This window comes from Salvelinus alpinus, chromosome 23 (genome assembly GCF_045679555.1).
Source record: "Salvelinus alpinus chromosome 23, SLU_Salpinus.1, whole genome shotgun sequence".
Taxonomy (NCBI): Eukaryota; Metazoa; Chordata; class Actinopteri; order Salmoniformes; family Salmonidae; genus Salvelinus; species Salvelinus alpinus.
Genome location: NC_092108.1, coordinates 10,628,103 through 10,655,406, shown reverse-complemented (window position 1 = coordinate 10,655,406; position 27,304 = coordinate 10,628,103). Strand labels below are relative to the sequence as shown.

General features: G+C 43.1%; 1 protein-coding gene across 1 annotated transcript; it reads right to left on the bottom strand.

Annotated features, from left to right (window-relative positions):
• Nucleotides 1-13,147: 13,147 nt before the first annotated feature.
• On the bottom strand, nt 13,148-15,673 carry LOC139550205 (ATP-sensitive inward rectifier potassium channel 1-like). The gene is made up of 2 exons (XM_071360923.1): nt 15,197-15,673; nt 13,148-14,498 (listed from the first exon to the last, which is right to left on the bottom strand). The coding sequence occupies exons 1-2, from the start codon at nt 15,209-15,211 to the stop codon at nt 14,241-14,243; spliced, it is 273 nt and encodes a 90-aa protein (XP_071217024.1). The 5' UTR covers nt 15,212-15,673; the 3' UTR covers nt 13,148-14,240.
• Between the last annotated feature and the right edge of the window lie 11,631 nt (nt 15,674-27,304).

The window sequence follows — 27,304 nt, the reverse complement described above, 5'->3', positions numbered from 1 at the left end:
AGAGGAGGAAATCCTTCTGGAGATGGAGGATGATGAAAAGGGTCCTAAAGATGGTAGAGTACACCCCAGAGACATGCAACAGAGAGGTAGTACTAAAGGCAAAATGGGAACAACAGAAATTTGAGCACAGGAAAGGGAAAGAGAACGTGAGGAGAGGTTGGAGCAACAGACATTAGTTAGAGCACAGGGAAAGACAAGATGAGCGTACAGTCAAACAACAATGTGTAGCCAGACAAGAACTAGAAGACCGTGCGCCTGACATTTGATTAAAAGAGATGGCGCTGGAAGCGCGACAAAGGGAGATAGATCAGAAAGCATTCTGTCAGGCTATCCTGCACCCTCAACAGAGTTTGATCTTGGTCGGAACAACCGACTTGTACCACCTTTCAATGATAAAACTGGGGGACAAAAATGCAATTTCAGAATGTAGGGGGCACATGTCTCGTTCCCCCCTCCCCAGGGAAAGTTGCACCCCTGCCTATAGTTTGATTCCGGCCCTCGACATTCTCACACAAATAACTTAGTTCCCGATTGACTTTATGTAGTTTACAAATTTCAAATGTAGACAGTCCAGGGTTGTTTTAACTCTGATCTTGATAAGAAATGGCCATACCAGACACTTTAGGATAACATAAATAGGAAACAAATAAAATAATGACAGTTAGTAGGCTACACCAACATTATTCCATTCATACAAAATGTTGGGTAAATTGCCATAGTAGATTTGCCATTTTTAACGAGATGTTTTTATTTATATTGTATGGAATGCTTGTCACATAGATAAATCGTGCTCGTGACTCTGAACGGACTAAGTAGACAATACCAACCAGAGGGTGAACATATCTTGTAAGACTGGTTGCAAGCAGGACTCCGGCATCATCTTTTAGTGAGTGGCAATAATGTGACCAATAATGGTTGCAATTGAGATCAGCTGTGCGGGTGAATTAGTATGTATTGATGGTTTAACGCGACATCAGCTGGCGACAATAAGGATGCAGCCTTTTAGGCAGGATGTCAAAATTGTCTCACCTCAATCCCATTTAGATACATGCTATCCGGGAACCTTGGGCATCCCTACCCCATTGAAGTTGAACTTTAAAATGGTTAGGGTTAATGTAAGGTATATGGTTAAGGCTAGGTTTAGGCTGTGAGCCAACCCATGTTTCATTTTCCATTAACACCTTGCAGCTCAACGGAAATTGAAAAATGATCTGTATTAATGGCAGACCGAAGTCCCCACTGGGGATTTTTTTAAAATCCAGAAGTATAAGGAATAACTTTGCGAAATGTAAAGTTTATTTATTCCTCAAATGACTTTCATTGAGTAACTGCTGTTTATCAGCCCATTGCCAAGCTAGCTAGCTAACACTTCGGAGGCGATAGCTAGGTATCAGGCAATCTCATCCTGCTTATCGGCTGTTTAGATGAACAACTAAACAAACTAATTGAAGTTTCAGCAATGTGTCAATTGTGAAGACCAGGACAGTTTTTAAAAAAATCAATAATTAGTGAACTTGCTAGCCAGCTAAAGAGATGTAGCAAATATATTTTTCCCTGTTTGTTCTCCGAGACTAAAGTGGGCACCCGATTGCATTTAACTTCATTGCATTGGCTTGGCAGGAGAAAACAGTTCTGCCCGACTCATTTGGAAGCAAGACATTTTAACAACATCTGAAAAACAGGAAATGCAGCCAGCTCTGTTCTGTTCAATCTAGGCTTGCTAGCCAGCAAAGTTATTTGTGCATTCTGTTGACTCTGTTTTGCTAGCTAGCTGCAAGCTGTGTCTGTTTACCTTGCTAATGTTAGCTAACTTTATCTTGCCACTTTCCCTTCCTCTTTTGTGTTGCACCAACATTGGGGTTGGTGTTACTAGATAAAATTAGAGGCTGTAATTCTACTCTTACTGTAAACTTGACCAAGCTTAAAAATGTGAAACCAAATAATTGCACATTAATAAAAGGTAGTTGTGGCTTCAACAACTTGAACCAGCAATGGAATTTGAGCACTGAGGTTTATTTCTCTGCCTGTTCCAAGTTGAAGGACATCCCACCCTGACACCTTGCCAGTGGCATAGGTGTAAATCTTGGAGGGGCAAACAAAACAAAAAAGTGGGGATGCATGCCAGTAAAGCCACAACACTACATAACACATGAATTGCACTATAACGGTGACAGATAGTACCCACAAACTGTTAGTGCCTACATAAAGCTGTCCCAACATCTTACCACTGCTACACCTGGCTATCAGCGGAGCTTTGTCTGTCAGCGAAACAGTTCAATCATCCTCATTTACTGCCTTAAAAAAAACATAAGCTGATATGGCTGACTTGCTTAAACAAATGTGGTTTCTAATGACAATTGAGATGTACAAACTATGGCATAAGGGGAAGACAAGCGGATGAGGCAATCCGTAATTTCGATTAAGACATTAATGAGCGAGCTAGGACGGACGTAGTCAGTATGACTATTAGTTTAGCACTTTTGAAATGTACAGTGACAGAGTTCAGAACATGGGCCGTTCTAACAGTGTTCTCCCTGTATACCAAGTCAGAACCATAGGATAAATAAAGGGGGCATGTAAGCAGACAATGAAAGCTCTTACAATATTCGATGATTACATTTCTCTAAAACAGGTTATAGGCTACATGTGCACCACCAAGTTAGAACAGTAGGCAAAATTAAGAGGGGTAAAAAAGGTGAGGCACATGGCCTACTAACATACACTTAGTATTACTTTCTTAGCTACAGTATACAGTTGAAGTCGGAAGTTTACATACACTTAGGTTGGAGTCATAAAAATGTTTTTCAACCACTCCACAAATTTCTTGTTAACAAACTATAGTTTTGGCAAGTTGCTTAGGACATCTACTTTGTGCATGACACAAGTCATTTTCCCAAGACAGATTAATTCACTGTATCACAATTCCAGTGGGTCAGAAGTTTAAGTCTAAGTTGACAGTGCATTTAAACAGCTTGGAAAATTCCAGAACATGATGTCATGGCTTTAGAAGCTTCTGATAGGCTCATTGACATCATTTGAGTAAATTGGAGGTGTACCTGTGGATGTATTTCAAGGCCTACCTTCAAACTCAGTGCCTCTTTGCTTGACATCATGGGAAAATCAAAAGAAAATCAGCCAAGACCTCAGAAAAAAAATTGGAGACCTCCGACAAGTCTGGTTCATCCTTGGGAGCAATTTCCAAACACCTGACAGTACCACGTTCATCTGTACAAACAATAGTACGCAAATATAAACACCATGGGACCACGCAGCCGTCATACCGCTCAGGAAGGAGACGTGTTCTGTCTCCTAGAAATAAACGTACTTAGATGCGAAAAGTGCAAATCAATCCCAGAACAACAGCAAAGGACCTTGTGAACATGCTGGAGGAAACGGGTACAAAGGTATCTATATCCACAGTAAAACGAGTCCTATATCGACATAACCTGAAAGGCCGCTCAGCAAGGAAGAAGCCACTGCTCCAAATCCGCCATAAAAAAGCCAGACTACGGTTTGCAACTGCACATGGGGACAAAGATAGTACTTTTTTGGGAAATGTCCTCTGCTCTGATGAAACAAAAATAGAACAGATTGACCATTGTTATGTTAGGAGGAAAAATGGGAAGGCTTGGACACAATGCAAGGTAGCCATTTGATGTTCAGGAGTCTTATGGCTTAGGGGTAAAAGCTGTTGAGAAGCCTTTTGATCTTAGACTTGGCGCTCCGGTACCGCTTGCCATGCGGTAGCAGAGAGAACACTCTATGACTAGGGTGGCTGTGGTCTTTGACAATTTTTAGGGCCTTCCTCTGACACCGCCTGGTATAGAGGTCCCAGTGATGTACTGGGCCGTACGCACTACCCTCTGTAGTGCCTTGCTGTCGGAGGCCTAGTAGTTGCCGTACCAGGGAGTGATGCAACCAGTCAGGATGCTCTCAATGTTGCAGCTGTAGAACCTTTTGAGGATCTGAGGACCCATGCCAAATCTTTTTAGTTTCCTGAGGGGGAATAGGCTTTGTCGTGCCCTCTTCACGACTGTCTTGGTGTGTTTGGACCATTCTAGTTTGTTGGCTCCACTAGAGCCCCGTCGATGAGAATGGGGGCGTTCTTGGTCCTCCTTTTCCTGCAGTCCACGATCATCTCCTTTGTCTTGATTACATTGAGGGATAGGTTGTTGTTCTGGCACCACCTGGCCAGGTCTCTGACCTCCTCCCTATAGGCGGTCTCGTTGTTGTCGGTGATCAGGCCCACCACTGTTGCGTCACCTGCAAACTTAATGATGGTGTTGGAGTCGTGCCTGGCCATGCAGTTGTGGGTGAACAGGGAGTACAGGAGGGGGCTGAGCACGCACCCCTGAGGGGCTCCATTGCCCGTCAGGAAGTCCAGGATCCAGTTGCAGAGGGAGGTGTTTAGTCCCAGGATCCTAAGCTTAGTGATGAGCTTTGAGGGCACTATGGTGTTGAACGCTGAGCTGTAGTAAATGAATAGCATTCTCACATAGGTGTTCCTTTTGTCCAGGTTGGAAAGGGCAGTGTGGAGTGCAATAGAGATTGCATCATCTGTGGATCTGTTTGAGCGGTATGCAAATTGGAGTGGGTCTAGGGTTTGTGGGATAATGGTGTTCATGTGAGCCATTACCAGCCTTGCAAAGCACTTCATGGCTATGAGTGCTACGGATCTGTAGTCATTTAGGCAGGTTACCTTAGTGTTCTTGGGCACAGGGACTATGGTGGTCTGCTTGAAACATGTTGGTATTACAGACTCCGAGACGTGTTGAAAATATCAGTGAAGACACCTGCCAGTTGGTCAGCACATGCCGGGAGCACTTGTCCTGGTAATCCGTCTGGCCCAGCGGCCTTTTGAGTGTTGACCTGTTTAAAGGTCTTACTCACGTCGGGTATGGAGAGCGGGATCACACAGTCGTACGGAACAGCTGATGCTCTCATGCATGCCTCAGTGTTGCTTGCCTGGAAGCGAGCATAGAGGTGATTTAGCTCGTGTCACTGGGCAGCTCGCGGCTGGGCTTCCCTTTGTAGTCTGTAATATTTTGCAGGCCCTGCCACAACCGACGAGCGTCGGAGCCGGTGTAGTACTATTCAATCGTAGTCCTGTATTGGCGCTTTGCCTGTTTGATGGTTCGTCGGAGGGCATCGCAGGATTTCTTATAAGCTTCCGGGTTAGAGTCCCGCACCTTGAATGCGGCAGCTCTACCGTTTAGCTCAGTGCGGATGTTGCCTGTAATCCATGGCTTCTGTTTGGGTTATGTAAAGTCATTGTCACTGTCTGTGGCGGTGCCATCATCATAATTGTCCTGATTTGGGGAAAGCTAAATAAACATACTCTTACTGCTCCTACTGCAGGATTACCCTTATTACAGTAATTTACAGTAATATTAATGTTAAGTAAACTATGTGAAAACTGTTGATTTCAGGATGTGATGATTTCACAGTATTTACATAGCGACTCTGAAGATCAAATTTGTACATATTTGTTTGATTGTTATGTGGTTGATTTATAGGATATGCTATGGTGTGGAAAACGACTAACAGACAATAATCAGAACATTTTACGTCATCTTACTCTCTTTAGGGAGCAGACTTTGCGAGCTTTGTCAATCAATAGATACAATTTTCACTTCTACTGCAACAATTCATCTTGTGCTAACGGCAGTGCACCAAGACAGTAGCAACATCAAACCCCTTTAGTAAAGACCGACATGCATAACTAGCTGCCCAGCTTGTAAGTAAAATAGTCTAGCAGCATCCATAAGAATGAATCATTTTCCATCATCCTACTTCACTCTTTTATAATAGAATTGCCCAGTGCTAGCCACACTCTACCACCTCCACCATTCTCAAAGTGATGGAGTTTGGCTATAACAATAACCACACCCCATTGTCTCCACTAAATTCAAAGTGATCGAGTGTTTATATACAGTGGTGTAAAGTACTTAAAGTAAGAATACTTTTAAGTACTACTTAAGTCGTTTTTTGGGGGGTATCTGTACTTTTATATTTTTGACCACTTACTTTCACTCCACTACATTCCTAAAGAAGTATTTTTTTACTCCATACATTTTCCCTGACACCCAAAAGTACTCGTTACATTTTGAATGCTCATGCAGGACAGCAATATGGCCAAATTCATGCACCTATCAATATAACGCATTGTCATCCCTACTGCCTTCCAACTGGCTGACTTACTAAACACAAATACTGTGTTTTTAAATTATGTCTAAGTGTTGGTGTGTGCCCTTATCTGTCCATAATGTTAAACTATATATACATATATACATTTGCCCGGATGGTTTGCTTAATATCAGGAATTTGATGTATCGCATTTACTTTTACTATGACAGTTGAGTACTTTTTCCACCACTGTACTTAAATACATTTAAAACCAAATATTTTTACACTTTTACTCAAGTAGTATTTAACTGGATGAGACCAGCATCCACCTGTGGACCTCCCCATGAACCCCATGAACCCCATGAACCCCATGACCCCCATGACCCCCATGAACCCCATGAACCCCATGACCCCCATGAACCCCATGAACCCCATGAACCCCATGACCCCCATGCCAGAGAGTGTATATGCTACGGTGGGGAAAACGACTAACAGACAATAATCAGGAATTGTAACATCTTACTCTCTTTAGGAAGCTAATTTTGGGGGCCCTAAGCGAGCTTTGTCGATCAATAGATGAAATGTTCACTTCTGAACAGCTACTGCAACAATTAATCTTGTGCTAACAGCAGTAGCGGCATCAAACACCTTTAGTAGAGACCGACATGCATAACTAGCTCCCCAGCTTGTAAATATGGGCCAATTCATTCAGTCTGTCATGGAAAGAGCAGTTGCCATTGATGTTTTGAACACTCAGTGTATGGTCTTGTGAGTGTGCATATAAACTCAGCAAAAAAATAAACGTCCCTTTTTCAAGACCCTGTCTTTCAAAGATAATTCATAAAAATCCAAATAACTTCACAGATCTTCATTGTAAAGGGTTTAAACACTGTTGCCTATGCTTGTTCAATGAACCATAAACAATTAATGAACATGTACCTGTGGAACGGTCGTTAAGACAGTAACAGCTTACAGACAGTAGGCAATTAAGGTCACAGTTATGAAAACTTAGGACACTAAAGAGGCCTTTCTACTAACTCTGGAAAAACACCAAAAGAAAGATGCCCAGGGTCCCTGCTCATCTGTGTGAATGTGCCTTAGGCATGCTGCAAGGAGGCATGAGGACTGCAGATATGGCCAGGGTAATAAATTGCAATGTCCGTACTGTGAGACACCTAAGACAGCGCTACAGGGAGACAGGACGGACAGCTGATCGTCCTCGCAGTGGCAGACCACGTGAAATAACACCTGCACAGGATCGGTACATCCGAACATCACACCTGCGGGACAGATACAGGGTGGAAACAACTGCCCGAGAAACACCAGGAATGCACAATCCCTCCATCAGTACTCAGACTGTCCGCAATAGGCTGAGAGAGGCTGGACTGAGGGCTTGTAGGCCTGTTGTAAGCCAGGTCCTCACCAGACATCACCGGCAACAACGTCGACTATGGGCACAAACCCACCGTTGCTGGACCAGACAGGACTGGCAAAAAGTGCTCTTCATTGACAAGTCACGCGTTTTGTCTCACCAGGGGTGATGGTAGGATTCCCGTTTATTGTCGAATGAATGAGCGTTACACCAAGGCCTGTACTCTGGAGCGGGATCGATTTGGAGGTGGAGGGTCCGTCATGGTCTGGGGCCATGTGTCACAGCATCATTAGACTGAGCTTGTTGTCATTGCAGGCAATCTCAACGCTGTGCGTAACAGGGAAGACATCCTCCTCCCTCATGTGGTACACTTCCTGCAGGCTCATCCTGACATGACCCTCCAGCATGACAATGCCATCAGCCATACTGCTCGTTCTGTGTGTGATTTCCTGCAAGATAGGAATGTCAGTGTTCTGCTATGGCCAGCGAAGAGCCCGGATCTCAATCCCATTGAGCACGCCTGGGACCTGTTGGATCGGAGGGTGAGAGCTAGGGCCATTCCCCCCAGAAATGTCCATGAACTTGCAGGTGCCTTTTATTTATTTATTTAATATTTTTTTATTTAACCTTTATTTAACCAGGTAGGCTAGTTGAGAACAAGTTCTCATTTGCAACTGCGACCTGGCCAAGATTAAAGCATAGCAATTCGACACATATAACAACACAGAGTTACACATGGAATAAACAAAACATACAGTCAATAAAACAGTAGAAAAATAAGTCTATATACAATGTAAGAAAATGAGGTGAGATAAGGGAGGTAAAGGCAAAAAAAGGCCATGGTGGCGAGGTAAATACAATATAGCAAGTAAAACACTGGAATGGTAGATTTGCAGTGGAAGAATGTGCAAAGTAGAAATAATGGGGTGCAAAGGAGCAAAATAAATAAATAAATACAGTAGGGGAAGAGGTAGTTGTTTGGGCTAAATTATAGATGGGCTATGTACAGGTGCAGTAATCTGTGAGCTGCTCTGACAGCTGGTGCTTAAAGCTAGTGAGGGAGATAAGTGTTTCCAGCTTCAGAGATTTTTGCAGTTTGTTCCAGTCATTGGCATCAGAGAACTGAAAGGAAAGACGACCAAAGGAGGAATTGGCTTTGGGGGTGACCAGTGAGATATACCTGCTGGAGCGCATGCTATGAGTGGGTGCTGCTATGGTGACCAGTGAGCTGAGATAAGGGGGCTTTGCCTAGCAGAGACTTGTAGATAACCTGTAGCCAGTGGGTTTGGCTACTAGTATGAAGCAAGGACCAACCAACGAGAGCGTACAGGTCGGAATGGTGGGTAGTGTATTGGGCTTTGGTGACAAAACGGATGGCACTGTGATAGACTGCATACAGTTTGTTGAGTAGAGTGTTGGAGGCTATTTTATAGATGACATCACCGAAGTCGAGGATCGGTAGGATGGTCAGTTTTACGAGGGTATGTTTGGCAGCATGAGTGAAGGATGCTTTGTTGCGATATAGGAAGCCGATTCTAGATTTAATTTTGGATTGGAGATGCTTAATGTGAGTCTGGAAGGAGAGTTTAAAGTCTAACCAGACACCTAGGTATTTGTAGTTGTCCACGTATTTTAAGTCAGAGCACGTATTCTAAGGCGAGCAGGTGCGGGCAGTGATCGGCTGAATAGCATGCATTTAGTTTTACTTGCGTTTAAGAGCAGTTGGAGGCCACGGAAGAGTCTTGGTGGAAGAGTGGGGTAACATCTCACAGCAAGAACTGGCAAATCTGGTGCAGTCCATGAGGAGGAGATGCACTGCAGTACTTAATGCTGTTGGTGGCCACACCAGATACTGACTGTTACTTTTGATTTTGACACCCCCCCCCCCCCGCCCCCCCTTTGGTCAGGGACACATTATTCCATTTCTGTTCGTCACATGTCTGTGGAACTTGTTCAGTTTATGTCTCAGTTGTTGAATCTTGTTATGTTCATACAAATATTTACACATGTTAAGTTTGCTGAAAATACACGCAGTTGACAGTGAGAGGACGTTTCATTTTTTGCTGAGTTCCTGTCGACTACGTGTGACTCTTATGACTAAAAAGGCTTCATGCATAGCGTTTTACCAATAATAGGTTAATATCCAAAGCCACATCTCTTCACACACATATCTTCACATGTCTCTCAAGTGCTGACACTCATCCAGCCCTGACACATCTCTTTCAACTCAGTTTACCCGACAGGAAGTTCCCCAACTAACTTGACACATGAAAACCATGGTTACCACCAGAGGCAGAAATAGCAGTGTGTACTTGTAAGAGTCACTGGGGTGTATCCCAAATGGCACCCTATTCCCTATGTAGTGCACTACCTTTAACCACAACCCGAAGGACCCTGTTCAAAAGTAGGGCACTAAATAGGGAATAGGGTGCTATTTAAGTCTAAAGGATCTCTGGTTTAAGACAGAGCTGTGACCTACAACATAGAATAGACCTAGAACGCATCTTTCTGCTACCGTTGATTCCTCCAAATAGCTCTCCTTGAACAATATTAGAACAATATTATTATTATTTCCTATAAATGCAAGCATTTCGCTACACCCGCAATAACATCTGCTAAAAGTGTATGTGACAATACAAAATGTGCTTACAGCCACAAAAACAAACCGACTAAAGAGACAAATCATCCAAAATCGTTATATCACAATCATACACAATCACATATAATATGAATAGAAAGCATCATTAAAACCTTTCCTTCATTGTTAAAGTGCTTTTAGTAAGTTTAAAATCACAATTCTATATTCAATCCAGTAATGAGTGCTACAAAAGTTCCTAAGTTGCTAAGCTACTTAATGAATTGCTAACTGCGGTCCTCTGTATCAACAGTAACAGATACATCTGTGCAGACAATGCAGACAGACACCTATACACAGCAACTTAAATTAGCAACTTCTCCTGTCTTCTTCATTTCCAGTCAAAGACCAGTGCTTTAGCTAGCATATTCTACAGTACATTGGCACATAACAACAATAACAAAATCATAATCATGAAATCTATTGTGTTACATATGTATATGTCTTGAAAGTGTATGGACGGACAGATGTCCAGCACACTGAGTGAAGCTGATCCAGAAGAAAGACTAGATGCATCCCAACTGGCACCCTATTCCCTATAAAGTGCACTACTTTTGACCAGGGCCCATGGAGCTCTATAAAGGGAATTGGATGCGATTTGGGACACAGCGGAAGCATTCAGGGCCCTTCCATGGCCTCCTCCATCCCCAACACACTGAACTCCTTTACATCTCTCTCTATGTACCAAAATCATGTAAATTAACAACAAGTAATGAATTCATCATTTGAATAGTTGTAGTAAACGGTAACAGACCCTGTTTCATAGGCGGAAATCCCAGGGGGGACGGGGGGGACACGACCCCCCCATCCTGGGGAAAATATGATTTGTCCCCCCCAATCTATCACTGTAAACATAACTATGTAATTTCAATAATATTAATAATACGCAATGAAAGCAGTTGTGCTGATTATAGACACTTAATAGCGCCTTTTTAAGTTTCAAAAGATTGCGACCACCCCGCCCTTTGCCTCACAATGGTTTGATCCACTGCCAGTTCTTTAGCTGGCAAGGTAATAGAGGGTTCGTATCTACTGTCTGAAAGGCACATGTACGTAACTGACGTGAGGTTAATCCAGTCAATCGCGCCATAGCAATGTTTACATTTTTATGTTGGCAGGGTTCACACACTAGCTGAATTTGCAGAGCTAGCGCGCAAAATAAAGCAAACATTAACTAGCAAGCTAGCTAGTACCTATTCCATTAATGTGGCGTCGTCAAAGATGGAATCTTTGCTATCGTCAGTTTATTCCAAGATCAGCATGCAGCTGTAGTGCTTCAAAGTCCCTGTGATAAGGTTAGCGATAAACTGAAGTCCAAACTGAACAGAACTACACTCTCTTATACCATTGTCTTAAATATATTTAATGGTCTCGTTGCAAAAGCTAAATTGTCGCTAGTGAACTTTTTTAAATTTATTTTATTTCACCTTTTTTTTTTTTAAGATTATAGCAAACACCACAGAAACGGAGTTGGTGCTCGCTAGCTTTACAAATTCAGCTATTGTTGGAAGCCAGCCAATATGAAACAAACTATATTAAAATTAGAAAAGGTTGTAGCATATGTTGTGTAAATGTGTGTGTGTGCAGCTAGACCGGCCAGCCAGCCAGCCAGGTAGAAAAATGGCAGAAAAAAGTAAAAAGACGGACATCAGAGTATTTTTCAGTACACCAAAACGCAAAGTAAGAACTCTAGTAGCCTAATATCTCAAAGACGAGTTGATAAAATGTTCATAAGAAAGAAGTGAAATGCTAATGGAATGTTTCACAATGATGTCATTAGGCAGAGCAGGCAACAGATGGCACACAGACAGCAGAGCTGGGGACAGATAGGCAGGGACAGACTGGCAGAGACAGGGAGTCTCAGGTAAGTTTGTTGAGTCTTTGTTTGGCAACATTATGAAAGGTTCTCAATTTTTTTTACTTGTAAAATAGGGACATAATTGGAAAATGCCATGGATACCCCCGCTCTCAACTTAAACTGATGACTAAACTAAGATTTGTTTATGGCAATGGTATTGCTGTTGTGATTAATTGTGTAGTTTTGGGTACCGGTAGTTAGGAGTACGGCAAACACCTTATTTCTTTTCTAGGAGACAGACTGAGTCTGTGAGGGTGGTGAAAGGGAAAGAGCCAGGGAGAGAGACTTCAGAGAACAATGTCACAGCCACGGCAGGACCAGGTGTCACCCTTGTTGCCAGCAGCACCAGTATAGGGGACAGTGGCACAGCATTGTCCAGTTACCTCAGTGATGGCACAAAACCATATCAGCCACACCCACAATTTTTGAACCGCAAACTCTTGCCAACAGAGTGTTGACGTTTCAAGAGGCCCCAAAGCACAGAATGAAATTCTGAACATCATGGCCAATACAGTCATTCGAGGCATTGCAGCTGAGATTAGATCTCTTCCGATTGTACAATTTTCATTAATTGTTGATGGTACTCAAGATGTCTCTGGTGCTGAACAGGAGAGTGTCTTTTTGCATTATGTTGACCATGACCTTGTCCCTCACGAGGAGTTTATTGGGCTATACAGGGTGTCGGAGACAACAGGCGAGGGCATTGCGAAAGTGGCAACTGAAGTGTTGTTGAGGCTCAATTTGCCCATGTCTGGCTTACGTGGGCAGAGTTACGATGGTGCCTCAAACATGGCAGGAAAATACACAGGTGCACAGGCAATTGTGAGAAGGCAGCAGCCATTAGCCCTCTATGTCCATTGTGGAGCACACTGTGTAAATATGATTACACAGGCTGGCTGCTCAGCCTCCCCACTGATCCGGGAATCCCTTTCTTGGGTCCATCAGTTAGGTGTCCTCTATGGCTAGTCAGGAAAGTTTAAGAGCATGTTTGAATCAATTGCCACGTCCAAAGAAACACATCTGCCCACCCGGAAACCCCTATGTCCAACAAGGTGGACTGTGCGGAATACTGCTATTAGAGCTGTGCTAGGGCAGTATGAGCGGGTACTAAGCAGCCTAGAGGAGAGTAGTTTTTAGTACATGACAGTAGACGACAGTACACTTACAAATTATTTATTTCATGTTATTTTATTTAAAATTGCATACTTTGTGCGACATACTTGTCCATAGCTGCTGTTTGAAGAGTTGAGACACTGACTGAAGGATATTTTGTTTGATTTATTTGGGTTTTTCATTGAAGTAGTTATTTTACTTTTAGAACTGTACTTATTTTAAGCTTTTTGTTCTTGTAAAGATATTGTAGTAGACTCAGGCCAGTGGCACATTTAATGACTATATAAATGTATCAGAAAAAGTCAAATTAAAAGGTCAATTCAATACGGAGACTAACTTTGTGATGGTTCTCAATGGAGATTATTTTAGATGAGATCACACCATGTTCATTGTATTTATGAAAACTACACCCATACAGTGTACAGTACCATTGCTACCTACTGGCCTTTCTTGATATTGCTAGTTGTAAGTACGAATACCTGCATACATACTGGACTGGTAAGGAGCACTGCTATAACTATTATTAGTAGTAGTATTATAATGATTTAAACATTTGAACAAGTTGGTTAAACCCTTCAGTTAACTACTGTACCTATCAATTATTCAGTTGTAGGAATTATGGTTCCTCAATATACATTTAACATATTACAACGTAGGCTATGTGTTACAGCACTACTTTTGGTGTCCCCCTCAGGAATTGCTCTTGAGAAAATGTAATGTAATTGTCCCCTCCAAGGTTGATATCAGATTTTCGCCCCTGCCCTGTTTAGAATCCAGTGTATGCCAGACCTGGGTTCAAAAACGATTTAAAATCTTTCAAATACTTTTGAGCATTCGCTTGAGTCTGCCTGAAGTGCCAAATGGGCAGAGTTGACCAATGTCGGGACTATTCTATTGGTTCCATTAAGACAGGAAAGATCAATCAAGCACAGATTAAGTATTTGAGATTATTTCAAATAGTATTTGAACCCAGGTCTGCTGTTTGTGTCTGTGTGTAGGCTCTCAGACATTGTTGATGCGGACACTGACTCTGACCCTACTGTCTCTGACCCTCCCGCACCCTTCCTCTCTTCTCTCCATATAACTCTGCTCTAATCGGATCTTCTATGGATCAGTGTCACCCCACTCCCACCACCTCATCCGTTGCCATGGTAATTCTGTGGGCAGGACATTTTGAAGAGGGGCATGGTCTTGGTCTTGGCCACTGTCAAAGAAAAGCGATGTCGGCCATGTCTTTCCCTCACAGGGACAGGGAGACCAGGGGGGGGGGGGGGGGACTCGTACCCCCACAGGATCTCATCAGGCAGGTAGGAGTTGTGCACCTGGTAGGTGACAGAGGTGGGCTCCACCGTGGTGCTCATGATCACCAGCAACTCAGTCTGTCCATCCTCAACCTGGGCAGGGAGGGAGGGAAAAGTATTTCAGGACAGGAAAAAGTCCTGACACACACTTCTAGGATGCATTCCAACTAGCACCCTATTTCTTATGTAGTACACTACGTTTGACCCTGACCTTGGTTAAAAGTAGTGCACTATAAAGGGAACAGCCCTAACCAGGTGTAGCGTACCCTTGGCAGCCCAGGTCCTGAGCGGGCTGCTGCCGTCTATGATGTGATAGAAGGTGAGGAGGAGTATGAGGAAGGGGCTGTTGCTGGACGTGTCCACCTGGAAGGGAACGTTCCGCTGGTCCAGACGCACCGTCTCCCCCTCCGTATGAGACGTCTGGAGCAGCTTCCCCGTCACATTCACTAGGGGGTCACGGTGGGACTGCGTCCCAATTGGCTCCCTATTGTCCTCAAGGGGAAATTTGTCTGGGACATTCAAAAGTTCTCGGGCACCAATGAAGTTAATCCTAATTACAGGAGAATGTTTTGCTCGTAGTTGGTTGGTAAGAACCTGATGGCAAATGACACAAAAAGACTACGCTGGCAGTTAAGCACACACACACACACACACACACACACACACACACACACACACACACACACACACACACACACACACACACACACACACACACACACACACACACACACACACACACACACACACACACACACACACAGTTGAGCAGTAAGTCTCCATCCTCTCACCCAGCAGATCTCCATGCACGAACACCACCAGATACCACAGAATCCCGAACAGGAACCACGCCCCCGTGAAGGTAAGCCTGAGGAGGAAGAACTTCTAGTGCCACTGCATATCCAGGAAGGTCGTCCAGAGGTCGCACATGTACAGGGCCGACCGGCCGCTGATGTGCTCAATTAGTACATTACTGCGTCCATCCTTAGACAGAACACGCCTCCTCAGAGTCCCGCCCCCGCCGGCGCACTCTGCCTTGGCTGCCGCCCCCCAATAGGGGCTTTAGAACGTCTGTCTGTATCTGGAAGTGACACACCTTCTGAGGGGAGGAGCTTCGGGAAGAAGGAGTGTAGTAGATGTCATCTGTCAGTAAAACAGGAAGGAAGGAGAGAGAGATTAGGCAACGACGTTGCCACAGTAACAAGGCATGAAATATTAACTGTGGACAAGGTTTGAGCATCCTGTAGTAAAGATGTTAGCCAGTTAAACTATTAAAGATTACAAGAGCAACAAAAGAGCATTGCAATGAATTACCATTTAGAAGGTTGAAGTTAGGGACATGGTTGGCTCTGCAAGTCACTCATGATAAAACAAGAGACTAGAGGTTCAATGGTCAAACACAAAGGGCTGCCTTCAATCAAAACCGGTTACCAGGTGTGCGTCAGTGAAGGCTGGTGAGAAGAAGATGGCTCATAATAATGGCTGAAATGGAGTCAGTGGAATGGTATCTAAAACATCAAAGACGTGGTTTCAATGTAGTTGATACCATTCCATTGACTCCATTCCAGCCATTATTATGAGCCGTCCTCCCATCAGCAGGCTCCACTTGTGCGTCCCAAATGGCACCCTATGCACTCTAGGCCCTGGTCAAAAGTAGGGCACTATATAGGGAATTGGGTGTCATTTGGGACAAAGGCAAAGAGTCCTGCACACTGACATTCTGACTTGCTTCCACAAAGCACGTAGACCAGAAGTTGAGCAAGGCAAAGCGAAGAGGTAGAGAAGATGATAAAACAATTAGAAATCTGAAATTAAAGGGAATCTGGACCTATTAAATGAAGGGAAATACTCTGCTAAAACAAAGAGTTTATTTAGAATACTTTTTTTTTTAAAGACGCGACTGTACTGTTGATTCCAACAAGAAGGACTTTCAGTGGACAAAGAGTGAACTTCTATCTAGAAACAGGATATGGTGATAAGAGTTAGCAAGGAAGGCCAACATTCACTTACTGGTTTCCGTGCACTTTTCAAACCTTCCCTTCTTGAACTGAAGAGGGGATTCCTCAACTCATAGAAGAAAGTTTAATAAAACATTTTCTTCTTTATTGTTAAAACCAACATGTTTAAAATGGCCCATAGCCTTCATCGGGGTTTTACAGATAGAAAAATGAAGGTTTTTATTGGCCTTCACTTTAATGCTGCTCTTTATCTTATTCTGAATGTGTTATTTAACATGCTGTTTCCCCCAATATGTGTATAATTGATGTTACCAGGCAGGGACTAGTCTACTGCAACAGTATAGTAATAAGACCACTGACAAAACACACAATGTTCTTCCCTCTACACAGTACCTAAACTAATGCACATACACACGACATAGAACACAACGCACACCCACACACACAAAGTGAGGTAAAAAGTAAACACAGAAATAGCTCTGCTACAATGCAGAGTTCCAATGAGTGTTCATTACACATCTCTGGTTATGAAACTCCTTCAAAATTACAATGACAGTATTGAAAATGTTCTCTGTGTCCCTGTCTTCACTCTCTCCCTCACTCTCACACGCGCTCTCTCTTTCTCTTCCTCCCGTTCTGTCTGAATGTGCGCAAACCATCTACGCAAACCATCAAGATAACAGATTATTAATAAAAACTTCACCGAAAGAAGAAGTGTACACGTAACCGACCAGTACCTTTCCAGTAGGATGCATTCCGTCTCCATGACAACACATCTACTCTTGTACGGTGGTACTATTACAGTAATATCAACTGAATCAAAACTTTTCTCCCTCTAAACTACAAAGGCATCTCTCTCTCTCTCTCTACAAAGGGCTTTATTGGCATGGGAAACATATGTTTACATTGCCAAAGCAAGTGAAATAGATAATGTGATGATTTAGTTGATAACTTTAATAGCAAATTAAGGGCAACCATTGATGCCATAGCTCCGGTAAAGATGGAAAAGGACACATCCAAACAGAGAGCGCCTTGGAGGAGTGAGGAAACTAATCAATTAAACAGAAATTGCAGAAAGGCAGAGCGGAAGTGGAGAAAGTCAAAGTTGTTTGTTGTTGTTGTTGATTCTTCAGCATTTATCAATTTTCGGACTCCAAAGTTCAATTCTTAAGCAAAATTCTGGAGAAATTGGTAATTTTTTTTAAATTCCAACTCGGCGAAAATACACCTTACATGTGGTGTTCCACAACGTTTGATTTTACATTTCTGTGTCGCCAGAGGATTTTAGCTCCACATATACAGTACATTATTGTATTAGTGATTTAAATACTTGATGCTCACAACTTCCTCCAGCTAAATCAAGACAAGACTGATGGACTTACCAGTGCCAGGCAAAAGTTTGGACACTCCTACTCATTCAAGGGTTTTTCCTTTATTTTTACTATTTTCTACATTGTAGAATAATAGTGAATGAAGACATTAAAACTATGAAATAACACATATGGAATCTTGTAGTAACCAAAAAAAGTGTTAAACAAATCAAAATATATTTTATAATTGAGATTCTTCAAAGTAGCCACCCTTTGCCTTGTTGACAGCTTTGCATTCTCTCAACCAGCTTCATGAGGTAGTCACCTGGAATGATTTTTCAATTAACAGGTGTGACCTCAACATCAACTGTTCAGAGGAGACGGCGTGAATCAGTCCTTCATGGTCAAATTGCTGCAAAGAAACCACTACTAAAGGACACCAAAAATAAGAAGAGACTGACTTGGGCCAAGAAACACAAGCAATGGACATTAGACCGGTGGAAATCTGTCCTTTTGGTTTGATGAGTCCAAATTTGAGATTTTTGGTTCCAACCGCTGTGTCTTTGTGAGATGCATAGTAGGTGAACGAATGATCTCCACGTGTGTAGTTCCCACCATGAAGCATGGAGGAGGAGGTGTGATGGCGTGGGGGTGCTTTGCTGGTGACACTGTCTGTGATTTATTTAGACTTCAAGGCACACTTAACCAGCATGGCTACCACAGCATTCTGCAGTGATACGCCATCCCATCTGTTTTGCGCTTAGTGGGACTATCATTTGTTTTTCAACAGGACAATGACCCAACACACCTCCAGGCTGTGTAAGAGCTATTTGACCAAGAAGGAGAGTGATGGAGTGCTGCATCAGATGACCTGGCCTCCACAATCACCCAACCTCAATCCAATTGAGGACCGCAGAGTGAAGGAAAAGCAGCCAACAAGTGCTCAGCGTATGTGGGAACAAGTGCTCAGCGTATGTGGGAACACCAAGAGTGTGCAAAGCTGTCATCAAGGCAAAGGGTGGCTACTTTGAAGAATCTCAAATATAACATATTTTGATTTGCTTAACACTTTTTTGGTTACTACATGATTCCATATGTGTTATTTCATAGTCTTCACTATTATTCTACAATATAGTAAAAATAAAGAAAAACCCTTGAATCAGTAGTTGTGTCCAAACTTTTGACTGGTACTGTATGTTTTTGTTGTAAAAGTGCACTAACTAAGATATAGCTTTTTCTCCCACTCTGTATAGTGCACTACATTAGGGTGTACCCATTAGAGTGCCCTCAATGCCCCTTTATTCTCCGCCAAGAGTGTCTGTACACAGTGTCCTGTTGGAGGGAAACACATCAAGAGAAACATCCGTGAAGGGAATACAGCTTCTCTTCTTGTCTGCATCCCAAATGGCATCCTTTTCCCTATATAGTGAGTGCCCATAGGTATCTTATCCAAAGTAGTGCACTATATAGGGAATAGGATGCCATTTGGGAGTCAGGCCCTGGCTTACGAATGAGAGGGTGACCCAGTGTTTCTCGAGTGAAAGACAGAATGAATAAGATGCAGGGGGAAACGTAAATACAGCGGACAGGAAGGGCTACTGGCCAGACGGGCGCACACACATACGCACACACACGCACCACATGCACTCATGCACACACGCACACACACCAGAGTGTAGTGTTACCTCTTTATTCATCTGTTGGCTCTCTCCAGCCTTTTGATGCCGTTTCCTATTCTGTCATCTGCATTAGCATTCACTTCCTCTGCACACTGTACATCACTGCACACAGTACATCACTGAGGTTTTGTTACGAGAATTTTGTTCTCAGTTGTTCATAATACCCAATTCAATTAATTACTCAGCCTGAAACCCAGAATTTGTAAGAAACTGATTGAAATGAATCAGGCGGAGGCCCAGCTACAATTGTCAGGAATGTTTATTTAGAGAGCTCTGCTTATCATTTCTGGTACATTGGTCTATATACCTCACATTTCGTCATAAACGTCCCTCCTCCTCTCAAATACAATGGCAACATAGTTCACAAGTCTTCTTCTCATACATTGTCCGCCACCTGTTATACAATCTACTACAAGCCCAAGGTCTCTCCCCTCCCTGGGTGGGGAGACTTCCATCCCTGTTATCAGTTTCACAGTGGTCACAAGTTGTCTACCACAGTTCCTTGCCTACCAACAGTCCCTCTTTCTTATGGACAAACATGATTCATCAGACAGGATATAATTCTGTTAGTTATAATTCTACGTTAAATGTATACATAATTTAGTCATTATTCATAAAATTCCCATAACAGGTTTGGGACCGGGAGATCATCCCCCAACAGCGGCGGGATGCAAACATTGTCACCATCTATAAGAACAAAGGTGACAAGTCCATCTGTAGCAACAACCGAGGGGTATCCCGTCTGGCTGTTGACGGCAAGGTCCTGGCCAAGGTGATGCTACAAAGGCTGGTAAACAACATCACAGAGGAACTGCTGCCAGAGTCACAATGCGGCTTCAGAAAGAGCAGGAGTACGGTCCACATGATATTCATGACACGGCAACTCCAGGAGAAGTGCCGTCAACAACATCGGGACTTTTTCATGGCCTTTGTCGACCTCTCCAAGGCCTTCGACACTGTGAGCAGGGAACTACTATGGGGCATTCTACTCAACATCCTTTGCCTGTTCCATGATGGGATGATGGGTCGGTTGGCCATAGGAGAGCAGGAGTCAGTGCCCTTTGGAGTAAGCATCGGTGTGAGGCAGGGGTGTATGCTGGCACCTGTATTAACATCTTCTTCCTATGTGTCACCCAGTTTCTCCACAAGGAGCTTGAGGACAGCAGTTGGGTTGCGGTGGACTTCAGGCTGGATAGAAACCTATTCAACATCAGGAGGCTCCAAGCAACCACCAAGGTTTCGACGGAGCGGGTTCTTGAGCTGCAGTATGCTGATGACTTTGCTCTTGTGGCCGACACTCCGGAAGACCTTCAGTACGTCCTTGTAACAGCTGTGAGGGTCTATAGCAGGATGGGACTGTCTATCAACACCACCAAAGACAGAGGTGGTCTGACAATGGAGATCCAGCCCTCCACCCACCATGCCTGTCTTCGCCATTGAGCATAAATCACTGGCAATAGTCCCATCATTCAAATAGCTGGACAGCATCCTCTTGGAGAATTGCAGCATCGACCTCGAAAATTAAAAACAGGACTAAGCAAGCATCAGCTGCTTTCGGGAAACTCAGACGTAGGGTCTTCCAAAACAGGCATCTCCACCTCCACACCAAAGTCGCCGTCTATCACCACACTTCTTTACAGCTGTGAAGCCTGGGTTACTTACAGCCGCCACAACAAGCAGCTCGAGCATTTACACATAAGATGCCTGCAACGCATCCTGGGAATCACCTGGTGTAACCGTGTGGCCCAAACAGAAGTACTTGCTGAGACCAACTGCAAGAGTATGGAGGCCATGGTCACCCAACACCAACTGTGCCGGCGTGGGCATTAGAATGTCTCAGGAGCGCTTGCCGCGGAAGATCCTGTATGGCCAGCTACATGTTGGCCGGGGGTCTATAGGGGGGCAGATGCCGCGCTACAAGGACCAGCTGAAAACGTTGCTGAAGAAGTGCAACATCAAACCCACAGACCTGGAGAATGCTGCTGCCGACCGGTCCACCTGGCGGCAGCTCTGCCAGAGCGGTGTACAGCGGTGGAAGGAGGAGAGGAGCACAAAGAAACAGTGAAAACAGCTCAGGAGACATACAACCATGCCTTCCCCCGCCAACACAGACTGCATATGCCCCACCTGCAATAACGTTTGTGGATCTCAGATTGGACTCTACAGTCACCAAAGAATTCACTGTTACCTCAGAAGTGAAAGTCATCATCGGACACGATGGAACAAAACGTGTGTGTGTGTGTGTGTGTGTGTGTGTGTGTGTGTGTGTGTGTGTGTGTGTGTGTGTGTGTGTGTGTGTGTGTGTGTGTGTGTGTGTGTGTGTGTGTGTGTGTGTGTGTGTGTGTGTGTGTGTGTGTGTGTGTGTGTGTGTGTGTGTGTGTGTGTGTGTGTGCGTGTGCGCGTGTGCGTGCGCGTGTGTGTGTGAGGGTTGCATGTGTGGGTAGACAGAGACAGCTAGGGTTCAGATACCTGAAGTGAAACAGAATATGAGCTTGTGAGATCAGATGGCCCCATTTTCTTTTTCTTTTTTTATTTACACACTCCAACATTTACAAACAAAGCATGTGTTTTTTGTGAGTCCACCAGATCAGAGGCATGAGCAGGAAAGTTCCTAATGAACACAACCCAAATGTAACATAATAACTAATTAGCTATGATAACACAATGAGACTAACCAGGGCCCATAGGGATCTGGTCAGAAGCAGTGCACTGTGTAGGGAATAGGGTGCCATTTAATAATATATGCCAAGTAGCAGACGCTTTTATCCAAAGCAACTGTATGCATTCATACATTTTACATATGGATGGTGCTGGGAATCAAACATACATACAGTGCTGGGAATCAAACACACTGCCTTGTCGTTACAAGTGCCATGCTCTACCAACTGAGCTAGAAAGGACACACAACAGACGTGTCAATGTAACTAATGAGCTACAATACAACTCACAGTTCACAATTTGGCCAGTAGAAGGCGCCAGATGCCTACTCCTCCTCTCACGTTAGTTAATGCAAGGATGTAGGCTGATGTAAGAACCAGCTGGGTCGGTACCACTCCTGGACCACCCAAGTCAAGCTATTAGGCTTCTGCAGTTTAGGTTAGTCATGTTAGTCCTGGCACCCTATTCCTTATATATTGCACTATTTTTGACCAGATCCCTATGGGCCCTGGTCAAAAGTAGTTCAGTATAAGAGAATAGGGTGCCGTTTTGCCAGAATTGCCATATAGCCAGTCTTTCTCTGTGGATAACTTATTTGAACCAGTGACAGATTTGGCTGGCAAGCCAATGTAAACACAGCTAAAAGGCTACTGATTTGAATACCAAATAGCAGTTACATAACATTAGGCTATGTAGGCTACATACCAGAACACATTCAGCTCTGTTCTATGCAACCAGGTCAGCTACTGAATATACACATTCACACTAACACATATCTGATTTTAAATTAATGTGAAACGTTTGGCCCCCAAAAGGAGTGTTGTGTTTAGGATGACATTGTAAGAGGTAAACCGATGTGAAAGAGGTGTGTACTGTACCCAGGTCAATAATTATATGGTATACATTAGAACACAATTTCCTTAAAGGGGCAGCGTCCTATTTTGAGATGTAAGAAAATCTTCTCAAAATCAATTTAGAAACAAAAATGTAAACAATTAATACAATGCAATTCTAAAGAATGGAGTGAACAGCATTTTAATACTTATAATAACCAAATACAGCCTATAAATAGCTGCATATATAGAGAAAACATGACCACAATGCATTTAAAAACTACACCATGTCCCGGCCAGTAGAAATTCTGTTCGGGCCAGTAGGTTTAGGATCAACTGGCCCGATCGAGCCAAAAAAGTTAACATTGGACCCTATCAAAGCCTACGAATAGGACCCAGAGTTTTACCTGACCAGGTCATGAGATTTGTAAAAACTCCAGACCCCAGAAAAGACACAGAAATTTTGACACACCATTTTTGAACCTGTGGTGCCACGTCTGTCTGTCTGTCTGTCTGTCTGTCTGTCTGTCTGTCTGTCTGTCTGTCTGTCTGTCTGTCTGTCTGTCTGTCTGTCTGTCTGTCTGTCTGTCTGTCTGTGGTGAAGGTCAGGTTAGGTCTGTATTATGCAATTGAGAGGTGCATAATAACATCCTTTGTACGTCTACCTCATGTAGCCTAGTTGTAATATGTTTAGTCTATGTTTATTGATACATTTATTGATTAAAAAGATGGCGTGCAATCTGTTTCAAATCAAATCAAATTTTATTGGTGACATACACGTGTTTAGCAGATGTTATTGCAGGTGTAGTGAAATGCTTGTGCTTCTAGTTCCGACAGTCCAGTAATATCTAAAAAGTAATATCTAACAATTTCACAACATATACCCAATACACACAGATCTAAGTAAAGGAATAGAATTAATAATATATAAATTCTGTCACGATCGTCTTGCGGTGAGAGATAGGACCAAGGCGCAGCGTGTGAAAAATACATCTTCTTTTATTAGAAGAGAGAAAAACACGAAACGAGCACTATACACAAACTAACAAAATAACAAACTGACGACCGTGAAGCTATATAGAAAAATAGTGCTGACACAAACACTACACATAGACAATTACCCACAAATGCATGATGCCTATGGCTGCCTTAAATATGGCTCCCAATCAGAGACAAATGAAAGACATCTGTCTCTGAGAACCACTCAGGCAACCATAGACATACCTAGAAACATTCACTCAACCATAGACATACCTAGAAACATTCACTCAACACAAACTCATACACTAAACCCAACACCCCCTTTACCATATAACCACCCAAAACGACAAAACACAAACATTCCCCATGTCACACCCTGACCTAACTAAAATAATAAAGAAAACAAAGAATACTAAGGCCAGGGCGTGACAAATACATGGACGAGCAATGTCAGAGCGGCATAGACTGAGATCAAGTAGATAGTATAGATGACAGTATATATACAGTTGAAGTCGGAAGTTTACATACACTTAGGTTGGAGTCATTAAAACTTGTTTTTCAACCACTCCACAAATTTCTTGTTAACAAACTATAGTTTTGGCAAGTCGGTTAGGACATCTACTTTGTGCATGACACAAGTAATTTTTCCAACAATTGTTTACAGACAGATTATTTCACATATAAATAATTGTATCACAATCCCAGTGGTTAACATACACTAAGTTGACTGTGCCTTTAAACAGCTTGGAATATTCCAGAATATGATGTCATGGCTTTAGAAGCTTCTGATAGGCTAAATGACATCATTTGAGTCAATTGGAGGTGTACCTGTGGATGTATTTCATGGCCTACCTTCAAACTCAGTGCCTCTTTGCTTGACATCATGTGAAAATCAAAAGAAATCAGCCAAGACCTCAGAAGAAAAATTGTAGATCACCACAAGTCTGGTTCATCCTTGGGAGCAATTTCCAAACGCCTGAAGGTACCACGTTCATCTGTACAAACAATAGTACGAAAGTATAAACACCATGGGACCACGCAGCCGCCATACCGCTAAGGAAGGAGAAAGTATCTATATCCACAGTAAAACGAGTCCTATATGGACATAACCTGAAAGGCCGCTCAGCAAGGAAGAAGCCACTGCTCCAAAACCGCCATAAAAAAGCCAGACTACAGTTTGCAACTGCACATGGGGACAAAGATAGTACTTTTTGGAGAAATGTCCTCTGGTCTGATGAAACAAAAATGGAACTGTTTGGCATTAATGACCATCGTTATGTTTGGATGAAAAAGGGGGAGGCTTGCAAGTCGAAGAACACCATCATAACCATGAAGCACGGGGGTGGCAGCATCACGTTGTGTGGGTGCTTTCCTGCAGGAGGGACTGGTGCACTTCACAAAATAGATGGCATCATGAGGAGGGGAAATGATGTGGATATATTGAAGCAACATCTCAAGACATCTGTCAGGAAGTTAAAGCTTGGTCGCAAATGGGTCTTCCAAATGGACAATGACCCCAAGCATACTTCCAAAATTGTGGCAAAATGGCTTAAGGACAACAGAGTCAAGGTACTGGAGTGGCCATCACAAAGCCCTGACCTCAATCCCATAGAAAATCTGTGGGCAGAACTGAAAAAGCTTGTGCGAGCAAGGAGGCCTACAAACCTGATTCGGTTACACCAGCTCTGTCAGGAGGAATGGGCCAAAATTCACCCAATTTATTGTGGGAAGCTTGTGGAAGGCTACCCAAAACGTTTGACCCAAGTTAAACAATTTCAAGGCAATGCTACCAAATACTAATTGAGTGTATGTGAACTTCTGACCCACTGGGAATGTTATGAAATAAATAAAAGCTGAAATAAATAATTCTCTCTACTATTATTCTGACATTTCACATTCTTAAAATAAAGTGGCGATCCTAACTGACCTAAGACAGGGACATTTTACTAGGATTAAATGTCAGGAATTGTGTAAAGCTGAGTTTAAATGTATTTGGCTAAGGCGTATGTAAACTTCCGACTTCAATTGTATATATGAGATGTGTAATGCAATATATGTAAACATTATTAAAGTGACATTAAAGTGGCCAATGATTTCAAGTATGTGTATGTAGGCTGCAGCCTCTCTGTGCTAGTGATGGCTATTAAACAGTCTGATGGCCTTGAAATTGAAGCTCTTTTTCAGTCTCTCAGTCCCAGCTTTGATGCACCTGTACTGACCTCGCCTTCTGGATGATAACATGGTGAACAGGCAGTGGCTCGGGTGGTTGTTGTCCTTGATGATCTTTTTGATCTTCCTGTGACATCGGGTTCTGTAGGTTTCCTGGCGGGCAGGTAGTTTGCCCCCGGTGATGCGTTGTGCAGACCGCACCACCCTCCGGAGAGCCCTGCGGTTGTGGGCGGTGCAGTTGCCGTACCAGGTGGTGATACAGCCTGACAGGATGCTCTCAATTGTGCATCTATAAAAGTTTGTGAGGGTTTTAGGTGACAAGCCAAATTTCTTCAGCCTCCTAAGGTTGAAGAGGCACTGTTGCGCCTTCTTCACCACACTGTCTGTGAGGGTGGACCATTTCAGTTTGTCGGTGATGTTGTACGCAGAGGAACTTAAAACGTTCCACGTTCTCCACTGGTGTCCCGTCGATGTCGATTGGGGGGTGCTCCCTCTGCTGCTTCCTGAAGTCTATGATCAGTCTTCTTCTTCTGCTTTTATGGAGTGTATATAGTGCAACCAAGTTGTAGGCTACTGCTTCTCATGATGACACAAATATTTGACAGTAAATAGCCTCCCATTGTTTCATAAGACCTGTTTTTCTTCTTCTTCAAATCCTGAGGTGATGCTGCATTCACGTCATGTCGGAAACTTGGAAATTCTTAAATGTTTGACTTTCTAATGAAGAAAGATAATACACAAGTTTGATCCCACTTGGGAAGTGTCAGAATCAATTTGAATCAGACTTGACATGAGCGCAGCATAATTCTCTCATCCAACATAACTCAAAACTCATGGAAACCATGTGTTTGATGTGTTCGATACCATTCAATTTATTCTGTTCCAGACATTAATATGACCCCTTCCTCCCCAATTACGGTGCCACCGCCCCCTGGTGCAGTTTGAGTCCATGTGGAGGAGAGTGATAGGGGCGGTGGAGATGGGGGTGTGAGCAGGTGTGTCAGGGCAGGGGTGATGTTGTCAATGTTTGTGGCTGTATGTTGTTGTTTGTATGTGGATGTTTTGTATTGTAAAAAAATATATATACACTACCAGTCAAAAGTTTTAGAACACCTACTCATTCAAGGGTTTTTCTTTATTTTTACTATTTTCTACATTGTAGTATAATAGTGAAGACATCAAAACTATGAAATAACACATATAGAATCATGTAGTAACCAAAAAAGTGTTTAACATATCAAAATATATTTTATATTTGAGATTCTTCAAAGTAGCCACCCTTTGCCTTGATGACAGCTTTGCACACGAGTT